Source organism: Ceratotherium simum, chromosome 20, assembly GCF_057802395.1.
Source record: "Ceratotherium simum simum isolate JZ-2026a chromosome 20, ASM5780239v1, whole genome shotgun sequence".
In the NCBI taxonomy this organism is placed as follows: Eukaryota; Metazoa; Chordata; class Mammalia; order Perissodactyla; family Rhinocerotidae; genus Ceratotherium; species Ceratotherium simum.
The window spans coordinates 2590114-2612205 of NC_141919.1; the positions used below are offsets into that span (position 1 = coordinate 2590114).

At 46.1% G+C, this 22092-nt stretch overlaps 1 protein-coding gene across 7 annotated transcripts in view; it reads right to left on the minus strand.

Moving 5' to 3' along the window:
• Nucleotides 1-22092, minus strand: part of AOPEP (aminopeptidase O (putative)) — a 348826-nt gene that overhangs the window by 148730 nt on the left and 178004 nt on the right. For 6 of the 7 annotated variants that reach the window (XM_087444291.1, XM_087444290.1, XM_087444287.1 and 3 more), the window contains 2 exons: nucleotides 12986-13175; nucleotides 8551-8657 (listed from right to left, as the gene is read on the minus strand). The exons of the other annotated variant lie outside the window; for it this stretch is intronic. In XM_087444291.1, coding sequence (XP_087300417.1) covers nucleotides 8551-8657; nucleotides 12986-13175 — 297 coding nt within the window. The remainder of the gene's footprint in view (nucleotides 1-8550; nucleotides 8658-12985; nucleotides 13176-22092) is intronic. 7 annotated transcript variants of the gene reach the window in all.

Genomic DNA, 22092 nt, shown 5'->3' on the forward strand with positions numbered 1-22092 from the left:
GGCCAATCTTCCTCCACAAAAAGAGGAGGATTGGCAATGGATGTTAGCTCAGGGCTAATCTTCCTCACCAAAAAAAAAATGGTTAACTAAGCTGTGATTATGAACTACTTATGTTTTTCTATATTAAAAAAAAACGTTATTGCAAAAATGAAACACCATGTACAGTAAGTATGTAATCAGGAGCCTATCAACGAGAATTCTATCCCTCCCTTTGAAATACCTGAGTGATGAGTAACTAGAGAATGGTCTAGACAAATGAAGAGGGAGGGTTATTTGAGTTCAACTATTCAGGACATGTCTGTCGTCTTTGCTGGGTAGAAGAAGTGAGAGCTGAGGGTGTCCCTCCAACAGGAAACAGGAACTGAGTGGGCAGCTCAGTGGAGTGGAGCTGGCCTTTGAAACAGGAAAGAGCAGAGTCTGTTTCTGGCTGGCCGAGAGCCTTAAAGTTTTTCAGAAAATGCTGGCACAGGTATAACAGCCTCCTGTCACGAAAGGGTAGAAACCGTCTACACAGTTAGCTGGCTGGTGTATGTGGTTCAAATAAAGAAAACTGGACAGGGAGAATGTGGTGGGGGGGATCCTGGGCCTGAGGGATGAAGGGTGGAGGGCAGGAATTCCAAGACACAGACGTGGAGACTTTAGAAACCGCACAGGCCAGTGCCTGTGGTCGGAGCTCAGTACGAACTCTTGAAAGCCAGAGGCAAGAATTTTTTCTTCTCAGGGCCATGGTCAGATTCTACACAGAGGCCAGGGGAGCTGTACAGAGCAGAGCCAGAGGGGACACCAGGGTGTCCCTTACATAGAGATTAGACCAGAAGTAGGTTCCAGAAGGGTATGAGGATTCCAGTTGTCTTAGAAGCACTGTCAATTTAATTCTTACCTCAAGCTAGTTTGCGCATCTTTGTTTAATGTGCAGATTTTTTTTTTTTTGGTTTGTTTTTGCTTTTAATCCCACCCTTTCATTGGTAACCAGGCATTCTTGCACTTTTTTTTTAACATCCTCTTAACTTAGTAAAATTAACATTTTGAATATTCCAGTCAATTGTCAGGAGGAAAGGTAGGTATTTCCAGGCTCTGGTTAGTAAAGAGACAGGAGTGGGGTGCCCTTTGTGGTCACCCGGGGAGGGTGGCAGCAGTGAAGGAAGAGACGGGCCCCACTCAGAACGCTGGGAAGAGGAGGGAACGGGGGAGGGCGAAGAAACCAGAATAAACCTGGAAGGAGAGTAGGGCTGGCTAGGGCATCTTTGTGCCCTCTGTCACTTGTTGGGCAAATTTACCAGGTGCCAGAGGGTCTAGATGATAATATCTAACATGTGTTGAGTATTTACTACAGGTTGAACCATAGGAAATTGACAATATTCAGCCATTTTAGATCCACCAAAAAGGCAATTTCCTGTGGTTCAACCTAACACGTGTTCTAAATGATTTGCACATACTCATCACATTTATTCCTCACACCCACTCATAAGGTAGAAACTATTATGTTATTATCCCCAGTTTACAGTGAAGAGACTAAAGCTCAGTGTGGTTGAGTAACTCTGCAAGGTCACAGAGCACACAATAGAGTCAGGACGGAACTCACATCCAGGCAGTTGGGCTTCCAGACTTACTCTTATATACCCTATACTACTCTCCTGGCTTGAGACCTGAAGACTGGCAAGCTCTGGAGCAGAACTCAGGCCTGCATCATCAGACAGTGTTTCTCTAAAATGAGGCAGGATCGGCCAGGCCTTGACTAAGAAGGAACTGGGATGTTGCCTTTCACTCTGTTCAAAGTTCTAACAAACTTCACAAAGCCCACATACTCATCCAGCTCCTTTAATGGGTCAATCCTTACCTGGAATCAGGGAGAACTTCATATCATGGTATTAGAAGCCTTCTTTGAAGTTGTATGGATATTGCAATGTTTTGAATAGCCCCAAATGAGCAACTCACTCAGTCAGAGCCTTAGGCCAAATAAGAAGAGGATCCCAAGTCTTCTCAACTCAGGCCTGGGTTCCTGAAACACCACCTGTTTCCATCCAGCCTCTAGACTCTGTCTCTCTGATCATGTGTTATCCCAAAGACTGGGGAATCTTCCTAGAACTCCATTTTAATTACATCATTCTTGGAACTTAAAACAGCTCTTCATTGCCCAGACAGTCATATGAAACTCCTGAATCTGGCATCTAAGGAACTCTATTTCTTATCCTGTGCTTACCTGGTCTACCTTCAGTCTGACAGGTTCTTACATGGCTGTCCTCTCCAGCAAACCCATTCTCACTTAAGGCTCAGTGCCACAATCAATTCACTGTTTATGCCTGCCAGGCTCTGCTCATTGAATTCCCTTCCCTCCACCTCTTCACCAGTCTCAATGCTATCCTCTCTTACCATCCCAGCTCAGGCCTCACATCTTCCAGTGTCCCCTTACAACTAAGACTACCAATAGTAAACTCTCAGTTTTTAGAACTCTGAGGATGCAGCCTAGGATTTGTCTGTCTATTGTCTTGTGACCAATATTTCAACTCTCCAAATAATAAAAAAGAACCTCAGGGACAGAGATCGTGTTTGTCAATGACATTCATTTCTTCAACATTCGAGTACCCACTCAGAGCCAAGCACTGTGGTAAACAGAGATAAACAAGACACAGTCCCTGGGGTTCAAAACGCTGATGAGTGAGAAGAGAGATTTACTGGGTTGGACCATATGAAATTGCTGTTTTTGAAGGTCAAGAATGGTCGAATATTGGCAATTTAATATGGCTTATCCTAAATATAATTATCAAATAAAATAGTAAGGTCAGAGATGGAGATACAAGCAGAGCATTTAGGGGGTACAGAGGAGGGTGACCAACTTATCTTGTCAGGATAAGGTCTGAGACTTTTAGAAGTAAGGGATATCTGTGCTGAGCCATAACAATTTAGAGTCATGCAGCAAGAAAACATATTCTAAATACAGACATGAAAACAGGCATGGAGGTAAGAAAAAACAGGCACACAGTAGGTATTACGGGCTGAATTATATCTCTCCAAAATTTTTATGTTGAAGCCCTAACCCCCAGTACCTCAGAATGTGACTGCATTTGGAGATAGGGCCTTTATTTATTTTATTCTATTTATTTATTTATTTTATTTATTTATTTTTTTGTGAGGAAGATCAGCCCTGAGCTAACATCCCTGCTAATCCTCCTCTTTTTGCTGAGGAAGACCAGCTCTGAGCTAACATCTATTGCCAATCCTCCTCCTTTTTTCTCCCCAAAGCCCCAGCAGATACTTGCATGTCATAGTTGCACATCCTTCTAGTTGCTGTATGTGGGACGTGGCCTCAGCATGGCCGGAGAAGCAGTGCGTCGGTGCGCACCCGGGATCCGAACCCGGGCCGCCAGTAGCGGAGCGCGCGCACTTAACCGCTAAGCCATGGGGCCGGCCCCGGAGATAGGGCCTTTAAAGAGGTAGTCAAGTTAAAATGAGGTCATTAGAGTAGGCCTTAATCTAATCTGGCTGGTGTCTTTATAAGAAGAGGAGATTAGAACACCAAAAGACACCAGGAGTGCATGCACACAGAGAAAAGACCATGAGAAGACACAGCGAGAAGGTGTCTACAAGCCAAAGAGAGAGGCCTCGGAAGAAACCAAACCTGCTGACGCCTTGATCTTGGACTTCTAGACTCTAGAACATTAAGAAAATAAATTTCTGTTGTTTAAGCCACTCAGTCTGTGGCATGCACATTGCCTTTTGGCTATGGATAGAGTTACATACTTGAGTTTGTTCCCTATTATTAGGGGATGTCTTTGTCACCAGGGGGTGAGGCACTCATGAGGAGGTAGGAAACGATGTCTGCATTTCTCTAGAATTGTACTGACTGTGGAGGCAGCAGCTAGGAGAAAGAGCCACATCAGACTCTGGGCTTGTCAGCACCTCCTCAACGTGATATATTTTCACGTTTTGCTCAGCACAAGCTTGACTTTAACAATGAACTCAGAAAGAGGGGGAAATGATAATAAATCACAAACAATAAAAACCAACAGAGATTTCTTCTGACACCGCCACAGTAGCTCTTCAACCTGCTGGCCTGTCAAAGTGTGCTAACTGAAAGCGTTTAGACAGAAGATGCTGAATCTAGCTGTGCCCTAGAGACAAGAGGCACTGGAGCCTTTCAGAGGCCCCAGCATCTTCATTGGCAAGAGTCATGACTGCTGCACTGTCAAGAGGGGAGTTTTTAGGCAGGGGGTAGGGAGTGAGTGGGTATGGGAACAGGACAGAGCGGAGCTATGGTGGCCAGGCAGGGCAGCGTAGGATAGCAATAAGACCAGGCTTCGCCTGGCGCACAGTTCTGCCCAGGGCTGGTGGAGAGGTGAGCGAGAGTCTGGAGAGAGCCACTGGGGTCTCGTCCATGGGAAAGGCATCTTTAATAATTAACAAATGAGAAAAGGCAAGAAGTCAGTAACGTGACCCTTAGCATTTTGAAACTATGAGCAAATCACCATGCCTCAAGAGTCTGCAGCCACGCTACAGGCTCCCCAGCCAAGCAAGGCTGAGAAGGCTACGAAAACACAAGAAACTAGTGTAACCACATGAAACTTACAACCAAGTCAATCTAAGACACATCTGATGAGAGTCATGATTGAGCACTGGATGTACTGAAGGCACAAATGGTAAACGGTTTTTATAAATTACTGAAATTAGCAGCAACCCAGAGCCAAACAAAATTTTAGTTTTTCTCTTCTCACTTTGCTAATATTCCAGTACCTATAACCAACACAATGTTGAGTTTTCTTTTTTCCCAATATCTACTGAAAATCACACACATGCTCTCATGTGTAAAAAGACAAAGATGCTTGGTCCAAGAATACTTTTTTTACCCCGACCTTCATGTCCTTCCACAGTTCAAGATACATGGAATATTTTTATTTTAATGCAAATAAATGCCATATTGAGTTCCTTGGAGGCAGGGGGGTGGTGTAGGGAAAAGAGGATAGTTTAATCCCTGAGTTTCAATCCCTGCTCTGCTCTTTATCAGCTGCATGCTCTTAGACACCTTATTCAATCTTTCTGAGCCTTGAGTCACCTAAGTGAAGATGTTAAATAGCCAGCAGGAGAGGTGGGGAAGGACTGGCCAGTGAAGTGGAAGGAAATCAAGGAGAGTGTGACACATAGAAGCAAGGGAAGAAAGTGCTTTTAGTAGGAGGGAGTGGTCACCCATGTCAAAGCTGCTGCAAGGGTGGTAGGAGAAGTTCCCGTTGCCTCTGGCAACATGGACACTGTATCAAGACACAAACTAAGACTTCTAAATTGTCTTGGTCCCTCATTCAAGACCATGGGGTACCTTGAAAGGAAAAAAAAAGATATCATCTTCGATCACTGTATTTTTTTAAGAGATTTCTTTCCCAAGGTCTTATTTGCGTATTAAAATAAAACAAAATCTGAGAACAAATTTTTACAAATTCTTCCTTTCATTTTCAGTAATTTCTAGGTTCTCTGTGCCCATCTAAGGGAGAATTCTAAGAGATGAGAGTAAACTAAACCCAGACTATATAATTCGGGGCAGGTTCAGAAACATTTCTTCCTCATTGTAAGTGTATCTGATAACAATCTTTTCCATACTGATGTGCAATGAGTCTTTCAAATGGAATTATTTCATGGCTAGCCTAAATTTAGGCAAACATAATTTCTGAATACTAAGAAAAACAAATGCCATAATAAGGCTTCTAGCACAAGGGCCTGAAAATAGTTTTTCTATTATATTTAGAACACCATATACTATTTCTATTATAATTTCTAATAATATTCTTTCTCCCAGCTCCACACACAAAGGAAAAGCTCTTGGCCATCAGAAGCTGGGTTGATCACAGCTCTGCAGAGTCCAGAGATAAGGTTCTCCTCATGTGTGTACTGATTTCCCATGCCCCTACCCCACGGCAGGACTATGGTCATGCAGAACTGGAGGCATCAAAGGGACCTGAGAATGGAGAAACTGAGTCTTGAGAGGTATTGGGATTGGTACAGTTATACAGCTCACTCATCAGCATGCTCCTGCGTCAGGCACCTTAAAACAAACCTTTCTGACTCTCATCTGCTTCCCCTCCTAGCACAACTTCTCTCACCAAGTCCACACTCACCGTCTCTGCTTCCTGACCTCCCTCCCCCTCACTCTTCTACCCACTTCAATATGGCTGCCTTCTCCACCACTCAGGAATAAACGCATGCATGTCGAGGTCATGACATCTGTCACGTGGTCCAACCCAAAGGTCACTTCTCTCCTTCCCTTTTACACACCCCTCAGCAGCACCCAACACCCCACTCCCACCGCCTTGACTCACTTTTTTTCCTGGCTTCCATGACCCCTAGTATCTGGGTTTTCTCTACATTGATTTCCCTAGCTCCTCTGCTGGCTCCTCATCTTCCTCTCAACCTCTTCTCTCACTTTCCTCTCTCCCTGGTGATTTCAATGTGCCCAGAATTTTAAGTATTTATAGGCCAAATGTTCCAATCTCTCCAATGAGCTCCTGACTTGTAGACCCCACTGAGTTCTTAATATTGAAATCTATTTGGCATCTCAAACTAAATGCATGGAAAACTGGAATCTTTATTTTTCCCTCCAAAGTCTGCTCTTCTCAAAGTCTTTGTTCTCTCACCCAATGGCATCACCATCTAAGCAGCTGCTCAAGTCAAAAGCCTAGAAGTCATTCTGGACACTCTCATTTCCCTCTTCTCCACATTCAGTCAACCAAAGACCTGCCATTTCCTCCGCCAAAACATGTCTCAAATAGGTCTGCTTCTTGCGTCTGTCACTGTGCCACCACCAGGACTTCTTGCACGGACTACTGCAACGTTCTAACCCTTCTCCTTGCTTTCCATCTGATCTCTAGTCCATCCCACAGTGGCCAGAGAAGCACTGAACACAAGACAGATCATGATCCTTCCCTGCTGAAGGCCTAGGAGCGGCTTCCATTGCACTTGGAGTAAAGCTCTCTGACCTGGCTCCTGCCTGCCTCTCCCCGCCCTTAAGCCACACTGCCCTCCTTTCTGTCCCCAGAGCACCAGCACACCAAGCCCCTCCTGCCTCAGGAACTTCGTGCTCCTCAGAGAGGCATTCCTCAGTCTCCTTACTATAAATCACTGCATGCCCTTTGAGCCACTTCTCACCACCTGTAACTAAGCTATGCACGCAACAGGGTCCTCACTAAGTGGAAGCCCCGTGAGAGCAGGGACCCTGTCCATGTTGGTCATGAGTTTAGCCATCCCACTGGCTGAGTGAAGAGATGTGCGAACAGTGGCGTGGGGTGGAGAATGCAGGGCTCCTGGCTCTGGCTCTCCTAAACAATGGATGAGTCAGTGCAGTTAGCTGCAAGCAGGGGACTTCTCCGTGGGAAGAGCAGCCACACCCCATGCTTCAGTGCCACGTAAAAGCACTAGCCAGTCTCCCTGGAGTCAGGCTGAGCTCAGCATTTCCCTCAATGGGCAGTCACTGCGGAGTGGGGGTGCTTATTTAAAAACAAACAACAACAACAGAACTGGTCCAGGCACGCTTCTACCCAGGAGGTGGATTCACCTTCAGGGCTGCCCTGTAAAATGGGGGCGAGGGGCCGGCCTGGAGGTGCAAGCGGTTAAGTGCGCGCGCTCTGCCGCGGTAGCCCGGGGCTTGCCGGTTCGGATCCCGGGCGCGCACTGACGCACCGCTTGTCAAGCCATGCTGTGGCGGCGTCCCATATAAAATGGAGGAAGATGGGCACAGATGTTAGCCCAGGGCCGTCTTCCTCAGCAAAATGAGGAGGATTGGCAGATGTTAGCTCAGGGCCAATCTTCCTCACACACACACACACACACAAAAGTAAAGTGGGGGCATTCCTGGATAGCCACCCCCCACCCACCCCGTCTGACTGCAGATTCCAAACACTTGGCCCTAGTCAAGAGGGGGCAGGATGAAAGCTTCTGTTGTCATAGCAACCACAGTGCTCCTGGGGCCTAGGCTCCAGGTTTCAGATAAACAACTATTTAGAGAAGTGAAGAAAACAAGCAAAGAAAAATGGTAAGAAGCAGTCCTACAAGTGCTGCAAGACACACTGAAAACCAAATGCAGGAGCTGGGAGTAGAATCCTCCCATGGCACAGGAGTGGCCTCCTGCTGGGATGTATCTGGAACAAAAGGCCCCATTGACACACACATCTGTTACTACTAAACACTTAAGAATCAATATTTTCCTAAAGGTTTTTTTCTTTTGGCTTTAAAGGGTTACTGTCTGCCAGGCTACCAAACCCCAACCTTCTCCAAGTTCGCAGTCACCACATAAATTGACTATTAGAACTTCAAACGAAGAATTTGGTCCCGGAAATAGCCCAGTGCTAGTTTTTTCCTGAATGGAGACACCAGGAAAATGTCAGAAGGCAAATTCAAACCCACACTGGGAAAGACTCACAACATAACCATCACATCCCTGGGAGGATGAGTAACTTAGCCCCACCGAATCTAAAAGGGAACACAGCAGATTGAATAGATGGCCCGGAAATGCCTGGAAAGAGTCGAGGAGCAGGACGGAGAGGAGGAGAAGGCAAAGGATCAGATGTGCTTTACCTCAACACCTGCATCTCCTCAGGGGAGTTCCGTACTTCGTCCTGGAGGCGATGCCAGCGCAGGCAAGCCCTCAGCTCCTGCTGCTCCTGGGCCTTGTGAGGGGCCAGCTGCTTGGGCGACAGACACAGAAAAACACGTGCACAAAACACAGTCACTGTTGTCCTCGTGCAGAGTCAGAGCTGCTCAATGGAGCGGCTGGCTTTGTTTCAGCGGGGAGGGCTCAGACGGCCTCCCTGCTGCGCCTTAAGCCCCATCAGAAAAGTATCAGAGGGCCAAAGGGGCCTCTTAGGTCCTCAAGTGAAGAACCAGCTGCTCAATCTCGTGCCCCTGGTCCCAGAACCTCCCCACCCCATCCCCCTGGTCTGGAGAGAGCAGGCTTCCCTAGAGAACCATTTCCACTCTGATTCCACCCAGCCCTTTTCCTGCTTTGTCTTTCTGCACAGGGTGGGGAACGTCTCCTCCATTTACCTCCTATTTTTCCCAGCCCTCAGTTTTGTTAAGGGCTGTTTACAGTGGAGCCTGCTAATGCAACCCAGATGATTCTGTTTGCACATAACCAGAAACAGTGTACTGCCTGGACTCACTCTGGGGGAGGGGGAAGGCCACCACACTCTACCCTGCTGGTCAGAATCGGCTGCTGTCATTCTATGTGCTCGCTAGGCCCCACGGCTATAATCTCCCACGGCTATAATCTCCGTAAGGGAGGGCAGCAGAACTTCCACTGGGGAGGGAAATGTCAGTATCCATAGGCATTTCTGGAAATTATAGGTCCTAATAGGTCATTCAACAGATATTTACTGAGTGTCTGTTAGGCCTGGGGACTTATGGACACAGACCCTACCCCGAGGTGGCCAGGGGTGGGGGAGTCCATGTAAGAGGACTAACCATCAGAGTGCACTGATAGAAGAGGTTAAGGAAGAACCCAGATGTCCCCTGCCAACCAACGGGGTCAGAAGGCTTTCCTACGGAGGTATGGGGCTTGAGCTGGTCCCCAGGGAAAGCAGGAGTCAGCCAGGGGAGCAGGAATTTCAGGAAGAGGGAAAGCATGTGCAAGGCTCGTGGGGCCTGGAAAGAGCATAAGGTGTTTAGAGAACATGAAGGATGCGCTCGGGCAAGGAGCAGGCCACCAACCGGGGAGGGACAGAGGTACCGAGAAGCCAGCAGAGGCCAGATGATCAATAGACTTTGTGTGCCCTGCTGTTATGGACTGAATTGTGTCCCCACCAAATTCATATGTTGAAACCCTAACCCCAAATGTGACTGTATTGGAGATGGGACCTTTAAGGAGGTAATTAAGGTTAAATGAAGTCATAAGGATGGGGTCCTAATCTAACAGGACTGCTCTCCTTATAAGAAGGGGATGAGGGGCCAGCCAGGTGGCGCAAGCAGTTAAGTGCGCGCACTCCGCTGTGGCGGCCTGGGGTTCACTGGTTTGGATCCCCCTGGGGGCGCGCACCGACACACTGCTTGTCGAGCCATGCTGTGGCGGCATCCCATATAAAGTGGGGGAAAATGGGCACGGATGTTAGCCCAGGGCCAGTCTTCCTCAGCAAAAGAAGAGGAAGATTGGCATCCAATGTTAGCTCAGGGCTGATCTTCCTCACAAAAAAAAAAAAAGAAGGGGATGAGACACCAGAGATCACTCTCTCCACGTGTGCACAAAGGAAAGGCCATGTGAGGACACAGTGAGAAGGTGGCCATCATCAAGCCAGCGAGGAGAGGTCTCACCAGAAACCAAGCCTGTCAGCACCTTGATCTTGGACTTCCAGCCTCTAGAACTGTGAGAAAACAAGTGTCTGTTGTTTAAGCTTCCCAGTCTGTGGGATTTTATTATGGCAGCCTGAGCTGACTAAGACACCTGTGAAGGAGTTTAGACTTTATCCAGGTTGATGACAAGTTATATGATTCAATCTTGCAACTAACTCAATTCACTTCTCCCTACGGATGCCACTCTGAGCAGAATGCCGGTTTCTACTCCTTGTTCAATGATTTCCCACTCCCCTACTTTGCAGTGCTTGTTAATGCTTGGTGCTGCAGAGCGCAGTCTCCCGGGCAGCAAAGTGACCAATGTCCCTTCATGCCCTCTTCACTAGTGGAGCCCGCTGGTGACTAGGAGAGTCCTGCGAGGCCGCCCACCCTTCCCTGCCCTGAAGAGTGTTCCTCTCTTGCTTGGAATGTCTCCTGCAGGCCCTTGTTGGGGACCAGCAGCAGCTCAGTCTCACTCACCCTTCGAAGAAGGGGTCAGAGTGATGGATGTGCTCTGGAAATGTTTCCAAAATTTGTGCTGGTTCTAGAATGGCCACTTTGTCCCAGGGGCGTTCAGGTGTTCACATATTGAAGAGTTACTGCATGCACCTTGAAGAATGATGAGCCAGGTTGTCCCCAACGCCAGGTTAGGGGAAAAGGAGAGACAGAGCAACCTCAGCTCCTACTTTCCCTTTGAGTCCCGAACAGAAGTCACCTCATCCAAAGACTTTCTGGATCTGCTCAGACCTGGCCTCTCCCACCTTTGAACTCACACAATATTTGGCATTTCCCTCTCTTTTCTCACTCATTTTCTTTTTCCTTCCACTGTGTGCTTTTCTTATCTTCACAATAGACCATGACCTCTTTCAGAGCAGGGCTGTGTTGTACTCATCCTTTTATCCCTAAAGATCTAGCACAGAATGGACACATGGCAGATGTGCAGCTCCTGAGATGCAGCCAGGCCAGCTTCATGCCTCTCTGAGTGGAGATGGATGGCTTCAGGGCAGTTAGAGGCAGGGTTCAAGCAAAGAGACTCAGGAGTGACCCCCTGCAAGGACAGGCAGGGGGAAGGGTAAAGGAGAACTCTTCAGATGCAGGAGATAAAGGACAGAGAAATTGTCACCAAATGCCTGAAATACACTCACGATTACTAAGAATAGCATAAATCTCATTGTCTCAGGACAGAAGCACCCCAGGAAAGGGATGGTGACAGAGGCACATATTATACCTTTTTAACCCTTGCTGAATGCCTGCTACGTGTCAGGCACTGTGCTAAGTTCATTCACTCTGCAAGGTTAAGCATTCTTATACCTATTTTACAAATGAGAAAACTGAGGCTCAGGGAAGATACATAACCTACCCACACTCACACAGCTACTGAACAGCAGAGCTGGGATTCTAAGCCTGGTCTCCAAACCCAGCTGCTTTTCCCGAATCTGCCATGTGGCATCTATTCCCGGATCTCTGTGTAGCGGGGGACACAGATGTGCACACTGCTAGCTCTACAGCCAAGGTGTGAAGGGGATGGGAGGAGGAGTAAAACACAGCTCCATTCTGAAAGAGGTCATGGTCTGTTTGTGAAGATAGAAGGAAGAAGGAAAAAGTGAGGAAAAAAGAGATATAAGTACCAAATACTCTGGTAGTTCAAAATTTCTAGAAGAGTAGTATTGAATTGTGAATGGAATGATCAGCCTGGGATATCCAGAGAAAGTGACCTTGAGCTGGTTAGTGAAAAATAAATAGAATTTCAACAGGCAGAAGAAACTGGAACAAAATCATACAGGTATACGCAAACTTGGGAATTTCAGACAATGTTAAATAGTCCAGTCTGTAAGGGGTGGGAGTGGTAGGGAAGAGAAGTGACCAAATATTAGGAACCAGAAAATAAGCAGAAAGCAGTTTAGTTGCCATATCCTCATTAGAACTGGTGGCCAGTTCTTTAAAGTAGAAGTTGTAAACTGGGAGCATGTTGACCAGGTCTGGCCTCTGGGTATATTAGGTTTGTATAATATTTTTTAAATTAGTAAATTTCACATAAAAATCCAGATTTATAACTTCCTTTAAAAAACTAGAAGTTCAGGCTGTATTGAGCCCTCCCTTCAACACGACAACAATTGGTCAGAGCTGAGGAACAACTACCAGTTTGCCACAGTCCTCACCATTCCCTAATCTATAACACCAACTGCTTCATTCTTCATTACTTGCCAACAGACATCTGAGATTGTGACTCCTGATTTAACTTTTAATCTCATTATTAAAAAGGCAAAACAAAACACAGTTAATATCACCACAACCATAACCACAAAGGAGTGCTCGAGTATGCCACAGCATGACCTTCTCTTCAAGTCTGTGCTCAAATGTCCCCTTATCAGAGAGGCCTTCTATTAGTGCCTTCTAAAACAGCACTTCCCCAGCACCCTCTCTTGGCTTCATTTTCTTCACAGCACACGTCACCACCTGACCTGTTATGGATATGTTTGTTTTTCTGTCTATTCTCTCTCCTACTGCTAGATCATGAACCCCACGGGGAGCAGGGATTTTCCTCTCTCCTTTATACAGCTCTCTCCTGCAAACGGAACAGTTGCCTGGTGCATAATTAGCACTCAGAGATAACTGTTCAATGAACAAATGACTATGACTAGAATTTGACTCTAGGGAGTGGAAATGCTTGAAACCACATTTAACCTACCTGCTGGGCTCTGGCCCAGAATACATCTTCCAAGTGAGTGGCGAACCCTTCACTCAGCCACTCCTCCGTCCAATCACGGGCCCCAATAGCTAGGCCAAACCAGGCGTGAGCAATTTCATGGCAGAGACGGGTCCCACAGAGATGGCTCATTCCTGTCAGGGTGCTCTGAGAGAGGAAGATGATGTGTGGGCTGTGGATAATGGGGGAAAAAATACACAGTCTTGTTAGAGCCTGTCCTCGTGGCTGCCCCATGGGGCGGCTTTCTCCACCTGGCGAGCCTATTATTGTCATGTGCATGCTGGATCATGACTGAAAGGCTTGCAGCTTAGATGCTTTTAGAATAAATAAAGTGGCAGTTTACATTTCTGGCAGCAGTTCAGGTTGCTGTTTCTGCCAAGCGGTTGTCTCCGTCATCAAACAGCTATTACCTGTAATAAGTAACCTGCACCAAAGTTTTACACTGAAGAAATTACCAAGGCATTGGAAGCATTTACTCTAAATTCTGGACTGTAAAAGAAGAGCAGGTGTGAGAATGTGAAGCCCATGCTGCCAAGAGAATGCTCCAAGAAGACCCTTCAGCCAAAACTCCAAGCAGTTTACAAACAAATTGAGAAGTCATGCAGCAGGACAGGAAAAGCTGAGAAGTAAGGAACCAAAATTTTTCCACTTCAGACTGCGGCTGGTTATGGAGTTAACAAACTAACAGGTGCCATGGACCAGTGAGATTTCCAAGAGCCTCAGATAAAGGCTGAGTCTCCAGAGATAATGCAAAGATTTTCAATGGTATCATCTCCTATTTGTAGATGTTTTTACATTTACATGACATAACAAAATGAGAGAGAGAGAGAGAGAGAGAGAGAGAGAGAGTTGGGTGTTAACCCACCCAGGTGTGCAAACAGCCCCAGGGCTGGCACCAGCCGGGGAGATTTATCTAATCTCATTTTCCATACCTTGTTTTAAAACCCAAAATACCATGATCAGAATTACATAGATGAAATGGGAGGAAGGGAAGCTGAAGAAAGAAGAGGCAAATAGAATACCTCCTATTGCTTCCATTTATCGTTTATCCAGGACTTGTTTACAGTCTTACTAATGAAGAATTTGCTCTTAAAAAAAATCTCTCCTCCATCAAATTGAACAAAAACAGTTGTGAAACCTTCCAAATTAAGAAACTGTACACACTGGCTCTTCCTGCAAAAGCCATTTGTTTGCCGTCAGGTCAGCTCTGCACAAGCCAGGACTGCTCGCAGGTTTGTCCTCCACCCCCATGGCCACCAGGAGAGAAAGCCCAACTGTAGCTCCCCACCCAACATCACCCATTCAGCTCAGAGTCATGTGTGCCAAAATAGACAGCTTTCATGTGAAATAATAACAGCGCAGGCACGCAAACGAAAAAGTGTCTGCCAGGCTCTTGGCAGAGTCCACCAGAAACCCCAGGAATTAAAAGTGCAATTGGGGCATTCAGGACACATGGTGCAATGCAACAGGCACCAACAGTAGTGCAGAGCATTGCCACAGAAAAAAAACAGAAAGGAAGGAAGGAGGGGGGGAAGGAAGGAAGTAGGGAGGAAGGGAGGGAGGGAGGGAGGGAGGAAACAAGACAGGTAAGAAAGGAAGGAGGGAGGGAGGGACCTCAGAGGCCCAGGAGCTAACATTCCTCTTACTGAGAAAGTCACCCGTTGAGAAGACAAACTGCAACCTGGCATTTTCAAGTAAATGACCACTTGCTCTGGCATGTGCAGTGCTACAAAGAAAAGCCACAGAAATGTACCAAGTAAATAACATTCCAGACATACTGCTGGCAGCACTTCACCCTTTTGGCTAAAACAAAACAGAAGTAACTTCAGGCCTTGTAAACAGGCTTGCAGACAAGCCTGCATCAGATGGGTCCGCTGGCCAGAGACACAGACAGTGCCCACGTAATTACAGAGACTGTATGGCTGACCCGTCCATTCAGCCTAGGAAGGTTACACAAGCTGATGACTGTGAAATCGCACCAAGGCTGTTCATGAAGAAAAAGCCTGCCCTGTCCACAGTGACCACTCGCTGCTGTTTTGTCGCAGTGTGGAAGCCTATCAGAGGCCCATTTATGCAAATATCGAAGTCTGCGAGGGCCTGAAGGAATGCACAAAAGCAGCCGTGTGGGGGTGGCATTTCGTCTCCCTGCCCTTTAATTTTCTCCTCCAATAGTCTTTGTGGTCTCCACCAGACCTCCTTCCCCACCGCCAGCACTTTGCACAATCCAGCCTGGCCTTGGTGCTGCTTGGTTGGGCTCAGGACAGATGCTGACACTGCTGGAATCCCACCTGAATTCCCCCTTCCCATCCTCAATCCTTTGTTCCTAGCCAGGATAAATGTATTTCTTACTGTCCTCTGAGAAAGACTGAAGCTTAAACATTCTCCTGGATCGGAAGGAAGGGCATTTCACTTCATATAAATGACTCTATGATCAATGGAAAACATGATCTTCTTCCTGAAAAGCAATTTTCCAGTTGAGAGCCAGACCCCAAACCCTCCTGCAATGGAGTGTGCCCTCTAAGGCTGGGGCTTACCGGCGGGGTACTCTGGGCTTATATTTCCCTATGAAGCAAATGGCTTCTTTCTTAAAACTAAATCAGAGAAACGGAGTGAAGTTTTGATAACATTTCTCAAGAGTTGTTAACAAAATTCTGACATAAAAGGACCAATAGAATTTTCTTTCAAGGAGAATTTCTTCCTCTCCTTTTGACCCTAAATGTCAGAATTTCTCAGGTTAAGTATAACTTTTAAACTGCTTTTTTTCAAAGTGAGTGAAGAAATTATAACGCTCTTAAGCTCACTTCAAGGAGTAATATTAAATAGTCCTTTACCAACAGATAATCTACTTCAAGCTACCTTCAAAACAGAATGAATGGAGCTGGCCCGGTGGCTCAAGCAGTTAAGTGTGCGTGCTCCACTTTGGCGGCCTGGGGTTCTCAGGTTCGGATCCCGGGCGCGCACGGATGCACTGCTTGTGACGCCATGCTGTGGCGGCATCCCATATCAAGTTGAGGAAGATGGGCACGGATGTTAGGTCAGGGCCAATCTTCCTCGGCAAAAAACAGAGGAGGATCAGCATCGGATGTTAGCTCAGGGCTGATTTTCCTCACAGGGAAAAAAAAAAAAACAGAATGAATGTCTAGAATTTTCTACTCCCCACTTAACCTTGATTTATAAGTTTCATTCCTGGGCTCCTCACACATTCCCTCGTCTCAGAATAGTAATCATGGTCCTAATCAGCCAGCAGGCCATCAGTCTTCACTCTGACAAGGCCCATTTGAAGATGGGTTTTCTTTTTTCTTCTTTTTCCCTGAAAAGGCCTGTGTCAACTGCCTCTACAAATGCCCAACTGTTGATTCATCATCATTACAGAGGACGGAAGATAATCACTTCAATGACATCTTCATCCTAAAAATGGTTCTTTTTTTTTTTTTTAAATCACAGAGTTTATCGTTTTCCCCAAATAAGAGATGTATGGGATAGTAATATTTGCAACTGTCAAAAAGCACAAGGCCTCTGGCTTATATTTTCCCCCATAAATTCTCTTTCGCTGTAAGTGGTCAAGGAGGACAGCAGGGCAGAGGAGGGGGGTGGGCAGAGCAACAGCAGGACATGTGTTCTCGTCGTTTCCCAGGAGACCACCCGCAGGCCTGCCTCCTGACAAAGGCCATGTGGTGCTGTATGTCTGCCGCCTTGCCACTCCGAGATTAAAAATATCATTTCTGGTCTGAAAACAGTTGCTCAAGACTGTTCCTAAAAGCTACCTCCCCATCCAGATTAGAAGGCTGTATCCATTAATTTAAAACATGCTCCTAGCAGGGGAGGAAGGAGTGCCTTCATTACTCTGAGGAACCGCTCCAATCCTTTGGGAGGAATTCAATTTGGAGCGGAAATGGAGAATTTCATCAGATCTTAAGTAGGGGCTGGTGTGTGATTTATTTCTGCTCTGTCCAGGGAGACGTGACCAGCGTGGCCCATCTTGCTGCCCAGGGAGAGGTACAGCACTTATCGGCTCTGGCTCCGTGCTGCTGCCTCAGCAGGTCAGAGCAGGCTGCGGGTAGGATCAAGAGGACGGGAAATTGCTTTTGGTTAAGGACGAGAAGAGCCCCAGGCCACCCCTCCCCTTGTACTGGAGCACATCCCAATTCCCCCGAGGGGGAGCAGATTCACTTTTCATACAGATCCTTGGGAGGTGTGTCCAGGAAACAGACATGATATATTTATCAAGCTTGAACTTACGGGTTCAAAGTTTTCACAATCTCAATAACATTTGGAGCCCAGTGTCCATTACAGAGAGGAAGGAGGAACCAAGAAAAAGGGAAACTGAGGCTCCTTTCCCTCCAAAGTCAAACTGGATAGTTCTAAGGGTCTCATAATCACACGAAAGCAACTTTTGCTTGCATGACTTAATTACTTGCTAAAATTTGGACAACTGAAAAGGAGACTCATAGTAGCCTGGGGCTATCTGAAAGGAAGGACAAATCATAGTTATCCCTCTCTTAGCTTCAGAACATGTTTTCTCTTTCCTTCACAAGGTGTGATGTGATATATGCCAGCAATTCCACCAGTGCATTTATAAATCAAATGCTCAGCTCCCGCTTCTTCATCTCTGCGATGGAACCCCTTAGTCTCTCTCTCGTGGTTGCAGTCCAATGTAGGCGATGCATCTGTTGTCTCAAAGGCAAAGGGGTGGCCCAGATGACCTGAAGGGCCCCTGCTCCCCTCTGGCTCTGAGACTGCTCACTAAGGACTAGTCACCTTCCATTTTCCTCATTGGGCATCCCGCCATGCCACATAGTGTAGTCTTTAAACTGAAGCCTTAGGAGATGAGGGAATGTTCTTTCAGGGATATGGTGAAGCCAGGTACCTGTGAATTACTGTCAACATTCAATAAGAATAGGATTGGGGCCGGCCTGGTGGTGTAGCGGTTAAGTGTGCATACTCCGCCTCGGTGGCCCGGGGTTCGCAGGTTTGGATCCCAGGCGCGCACCGAGTCACTGCTTGTCAGGCCATGCTGTGATAGCGTCCCATATAAAGTAGAGGAAGATGGGCACGGATGTTAGCCCAGGACCAATCTTTCTCAGCAAAAAGAGGAGGACTGGCATCAGATGTTAGCTCAGGGCTGATCTTCCTCACAAAAAAAAAAAAAAAAAAAAGAATAGGATTACCTTTTGACCTTGTTCCCAAAACACAAATAGATAAAAATAAGTTAATCTTGTTAATTTGCTGTTTTCTTGTTTAACCTGAGAGGTGACTCAAGGGTCACAAGGATTTATGAGCTTGTTTTACAGAAGAAAACGAATGTCTTCAAGGAGGTTACAATCACCAGATAACCAGCCCCCAGCTGCCCTTGATGCCTAGAAATCAGATTGCCCAAGGTTTACCTGGAATGAAAGAAAAAAGGATTAGCCCTTTGTTTCTCCGAAACTCCTCCTGCCAAGCCCCTTAGCTCTATAAAAACCTCTGATCTCTTCTCTTGTGAAGGTAGATTTGAGAGAACCTATCCTCCCACCTTCTCATCTTGGCCAATTCAAATAAACCTTTCTTCATCCCCAAGCACCATGTCTCAGTGATGGGCTTACTGCGCATTGGGCATAAGAACTTGAGATTAAGAGGCTCAGTATCAATGGGACTTTCAGTAGCTGAGGTGGAAACCAGTTCTAAAAACTTGAAGAAAACTTACTACACCTGATCAACATGGGGATCTAGGCTTGAGAGAACAGGCTAACATTATATATAACATTAGTATAAGTTTTCCTTTTAAACTTCTGAATAGCATAGGCAGTAAAATACCTACTCACTTATCTAAATAAATTTTGGCTCAAACTGCCAACATCAGTATAGCAGAAAGTGAGGGAAACCCCAGGGCCACATTCCATAGACTTCTACCAAAAACACAGTCTCCTTCTAAAGACTCGTATTGCTTGAGTGCTTGCTATGCACCAGGCATTGTATTTTACATACATCATCTCATTTAATCTATTCCATGACCTCAGGAGATAGATTTTATTATTATCCCCATTTTATAGATGATGAAAGTGAGGCACAGAGGGGTAAAGTGACTAGCTCAAAGTCACATAGCTGGTAAGTAATGGAGCCAGTATTTTTACTCACACAGTCTTGACCCTGAAGCCTTACTCTGACTCATCCTGCCCAGGGTCACTGGGTTCAGACCCGTGACTTCTGGGCTCCCATCCCTCTGTGCCAGCTCAAGCCCAGTGGGGCAACGATCATTTGTCTCCCTGGAGTTCCATCTTCAGAGTCCACCCGAGGGAAGCTACCAGCCATCCCCTGGGACTTCTATTCCCTAAATCCATGTCACAGCTAGAACTGGCCCAAGATTACCAGACTTGTGATCAGCAAAGCTTCAGCCTCTTCTTTGTGAGAAGGAGAGAAGGAAAGGAAGGGAGAGGGGGCAGAGTGAGGGGAACATCACTACTCCACTGCTGATGCCCCCAAAGAGCCTAAATTTCTGAACACAATACCTAGTTCTTCCTAACCATGTCCCATACCAGGAGTCCCTCATGGAACACTGCAAGGAGATGCTTAGACAAGCAGGTGCAAGGGTGCCTAGGTCAGTCCCTAGTGTTGGATTCCAGGAGCCCAGGAAGGGCAACATGCCAGACTGCCTAGTACCTTTCCCTGGCCTCTACCTCCCATCCATTTTTGCTAAAGCCTGACTTTTCTTTTTCCTATATAAACTTTATTTTTTAGAGCAGTTTTAGGTTCACAGCAAAACTGAGCAGAAGGTACAGAGATTTCCCACATGTCCCCTGTGCCCACACAAGCACAGTCTCCCCCACTATCAACATCCCCCACCAGAGTGATGCATTTGTTATTACAGTTGATGAACCTACATGGATGCTTCATTATCACCCACAGTCCATCATTTACACTAAGGTTCACTCTTGGTGTTGTACATTTTATAGGTATGGACAAATGTATAATGACGTATATCTACCATTATAGTACCACACAAAGTAGTTTCACTGCCCTAAAGATTCTCTATTTTTTTTTCACGGAGAGATGGTTTAAAGCAGGTCACAAACTCCAAGAAGATCTCCAAGCCAAGTAGATAACAAAACGAAGAAAGTGGATAATGAGATGGGGGAAGTAGATAAAAAAGATAAGGGAAGCAGATAATGAGATGAAGGAAGTAGATAAGAAGAGGGAAGCTGATAACAAAAGGCAGGAAGTAGATAACAATAGAGGGAAGTAGATAAGGAGATGGGGGAAGTAGATAATGAGAGGTGGGAAACAGATAAAATGAGGGAAGCAGATAACAAAAGGAAGTAGACAGCTAGATGGGAAGTGGGAAACAAGATGAAGGAAGCAGCACTGAGATTAAGGACATGATAGTACTATAGGGAAATAGGTCACTACAGGAAGGAAGTAGACAACAACTTTAAAAAACAGCACACCAAAGCAAGCAAACCTATGGACAGGAGCTACCAGGTTATAACCTCTGGTTTAAAGCAGTTATCTGAGGTGAAGAAGCTTACGGTTTCATTGCACATTGAGGTGTAATGACTGAGGCCCAGATCCTACCAGGGTTCCGTATGGGTGCTCATGGAAAACAGGAAAAGGCTCAAAAGCAGAGCACAGATGACAGTTGGGCGAGAGCGGCAGCTCCCAGTGAGGCACAAGGAGGGAAAAAGGGGTGGCACTGGGGACATCAAAACATTTTTGCCAGCTTCATAGTTTTATTTAGTGTTGGCCCTGGCCTACCGCTAATGGGAAAAATAATAGCACAGCAATGACAAAACAGACTACCTCTGGCTCTAGAAAGCACACACACCACCTCTGCAGAGTGCTTAGCTATTGATGGACACTTTCTTCTGCGTCACTGGGCAAGTCGTCCTTAGAGACCGTTGTCTAGATCTCAGCCCTGCATGCTAAGTGGAGACAGTGCTAGCGCTCAATGATTAGGAGTTGGCTTCACCTAACTCAGGCTACCTTACTTGAGGCAGGTGGCAGAGGCTGGTATGTAGTGGTTATGTTCATCTAAAAAGCTAAATAAAGCTGCAAGTGGATGTCTCAGGTTTTAAAGCTAAAGTATCAGAGGGAAAACCAGTATTTGAATTTTCCAACTAGATTTAGACCCCCTTCCTTCTGAATCTTAAGGTACATGTTTAATCTAAGGAATCTCTGGCTTCTCATAGATAACAAAGAAATAACTTTTTTTGAAGTTATTGAACACTCCGGTGTTTTGACCACCAGAGACACACCCATACTATATTTATTGTAGTTGAACATGTCTTTTGAATCATCGCTAAATTACTTATAAACTGAGAGCTGTGCATTTTCTACAGGATTTGGAGAACTCTTCTGGTAAGTAATTACCAATTAAAACATGTTGGCAGCCTCCATTGGCACACATGGATGACAAAATGTGATTCTCTCCACTCCCTGATCCCCCTGCTCCAATCCTCCCCAACCAGGGTGATGATGTTTGTTCCTATAAAAAGAGCTAATAAAATTAGCCCCCACTGTGATACAGGGAAAATCTTTATTTAATAAAATAATGCATTTCGCTTCATTCCCAGAACAACAATAAAATGGCACAACTGAGAACCATAACAGCTCATCCAGTTGGTTTTCGTTGCATATACAAGTCTGTTATTTGTGGCCACGTGGAAGCTTGGAAAGCTGCTTCATAAGGGACATATTTTGGCAGCTTGCACCACCCTTAGTAAGAACGGTGTGGTTACAGTTTCCTTTGAAATACAGTGTGAGCACTCTTTAGATCCACAAATCAAGTCTTCCCATGTTCCTTGTCTAGAGCAAGAAATTGACGGGATTTCCCAAAGAGCACTCATAAATTAATTGGTGAGAGGGGCATCAGTTGCTTCCACAACTGAAAGCTAGCATCCACATCCCAGTCAGGTGCTACAGAGATCGGAAAACCCAAGATGTAGTCAGAAATATGTCTCAGTGCTGCGCTGAGGGCTGGGGAAGGCACACACAAAGAGAAAGGCTGGTCTGTGCAGCTATAGGCCCGAACATGGCAGGGCCTGGCAGACTGTTAGAACGAGGCCTGGAAGCAGATACTGGTGCGGAAGAAAACACGAGTTTCCCCTGCCAGACAG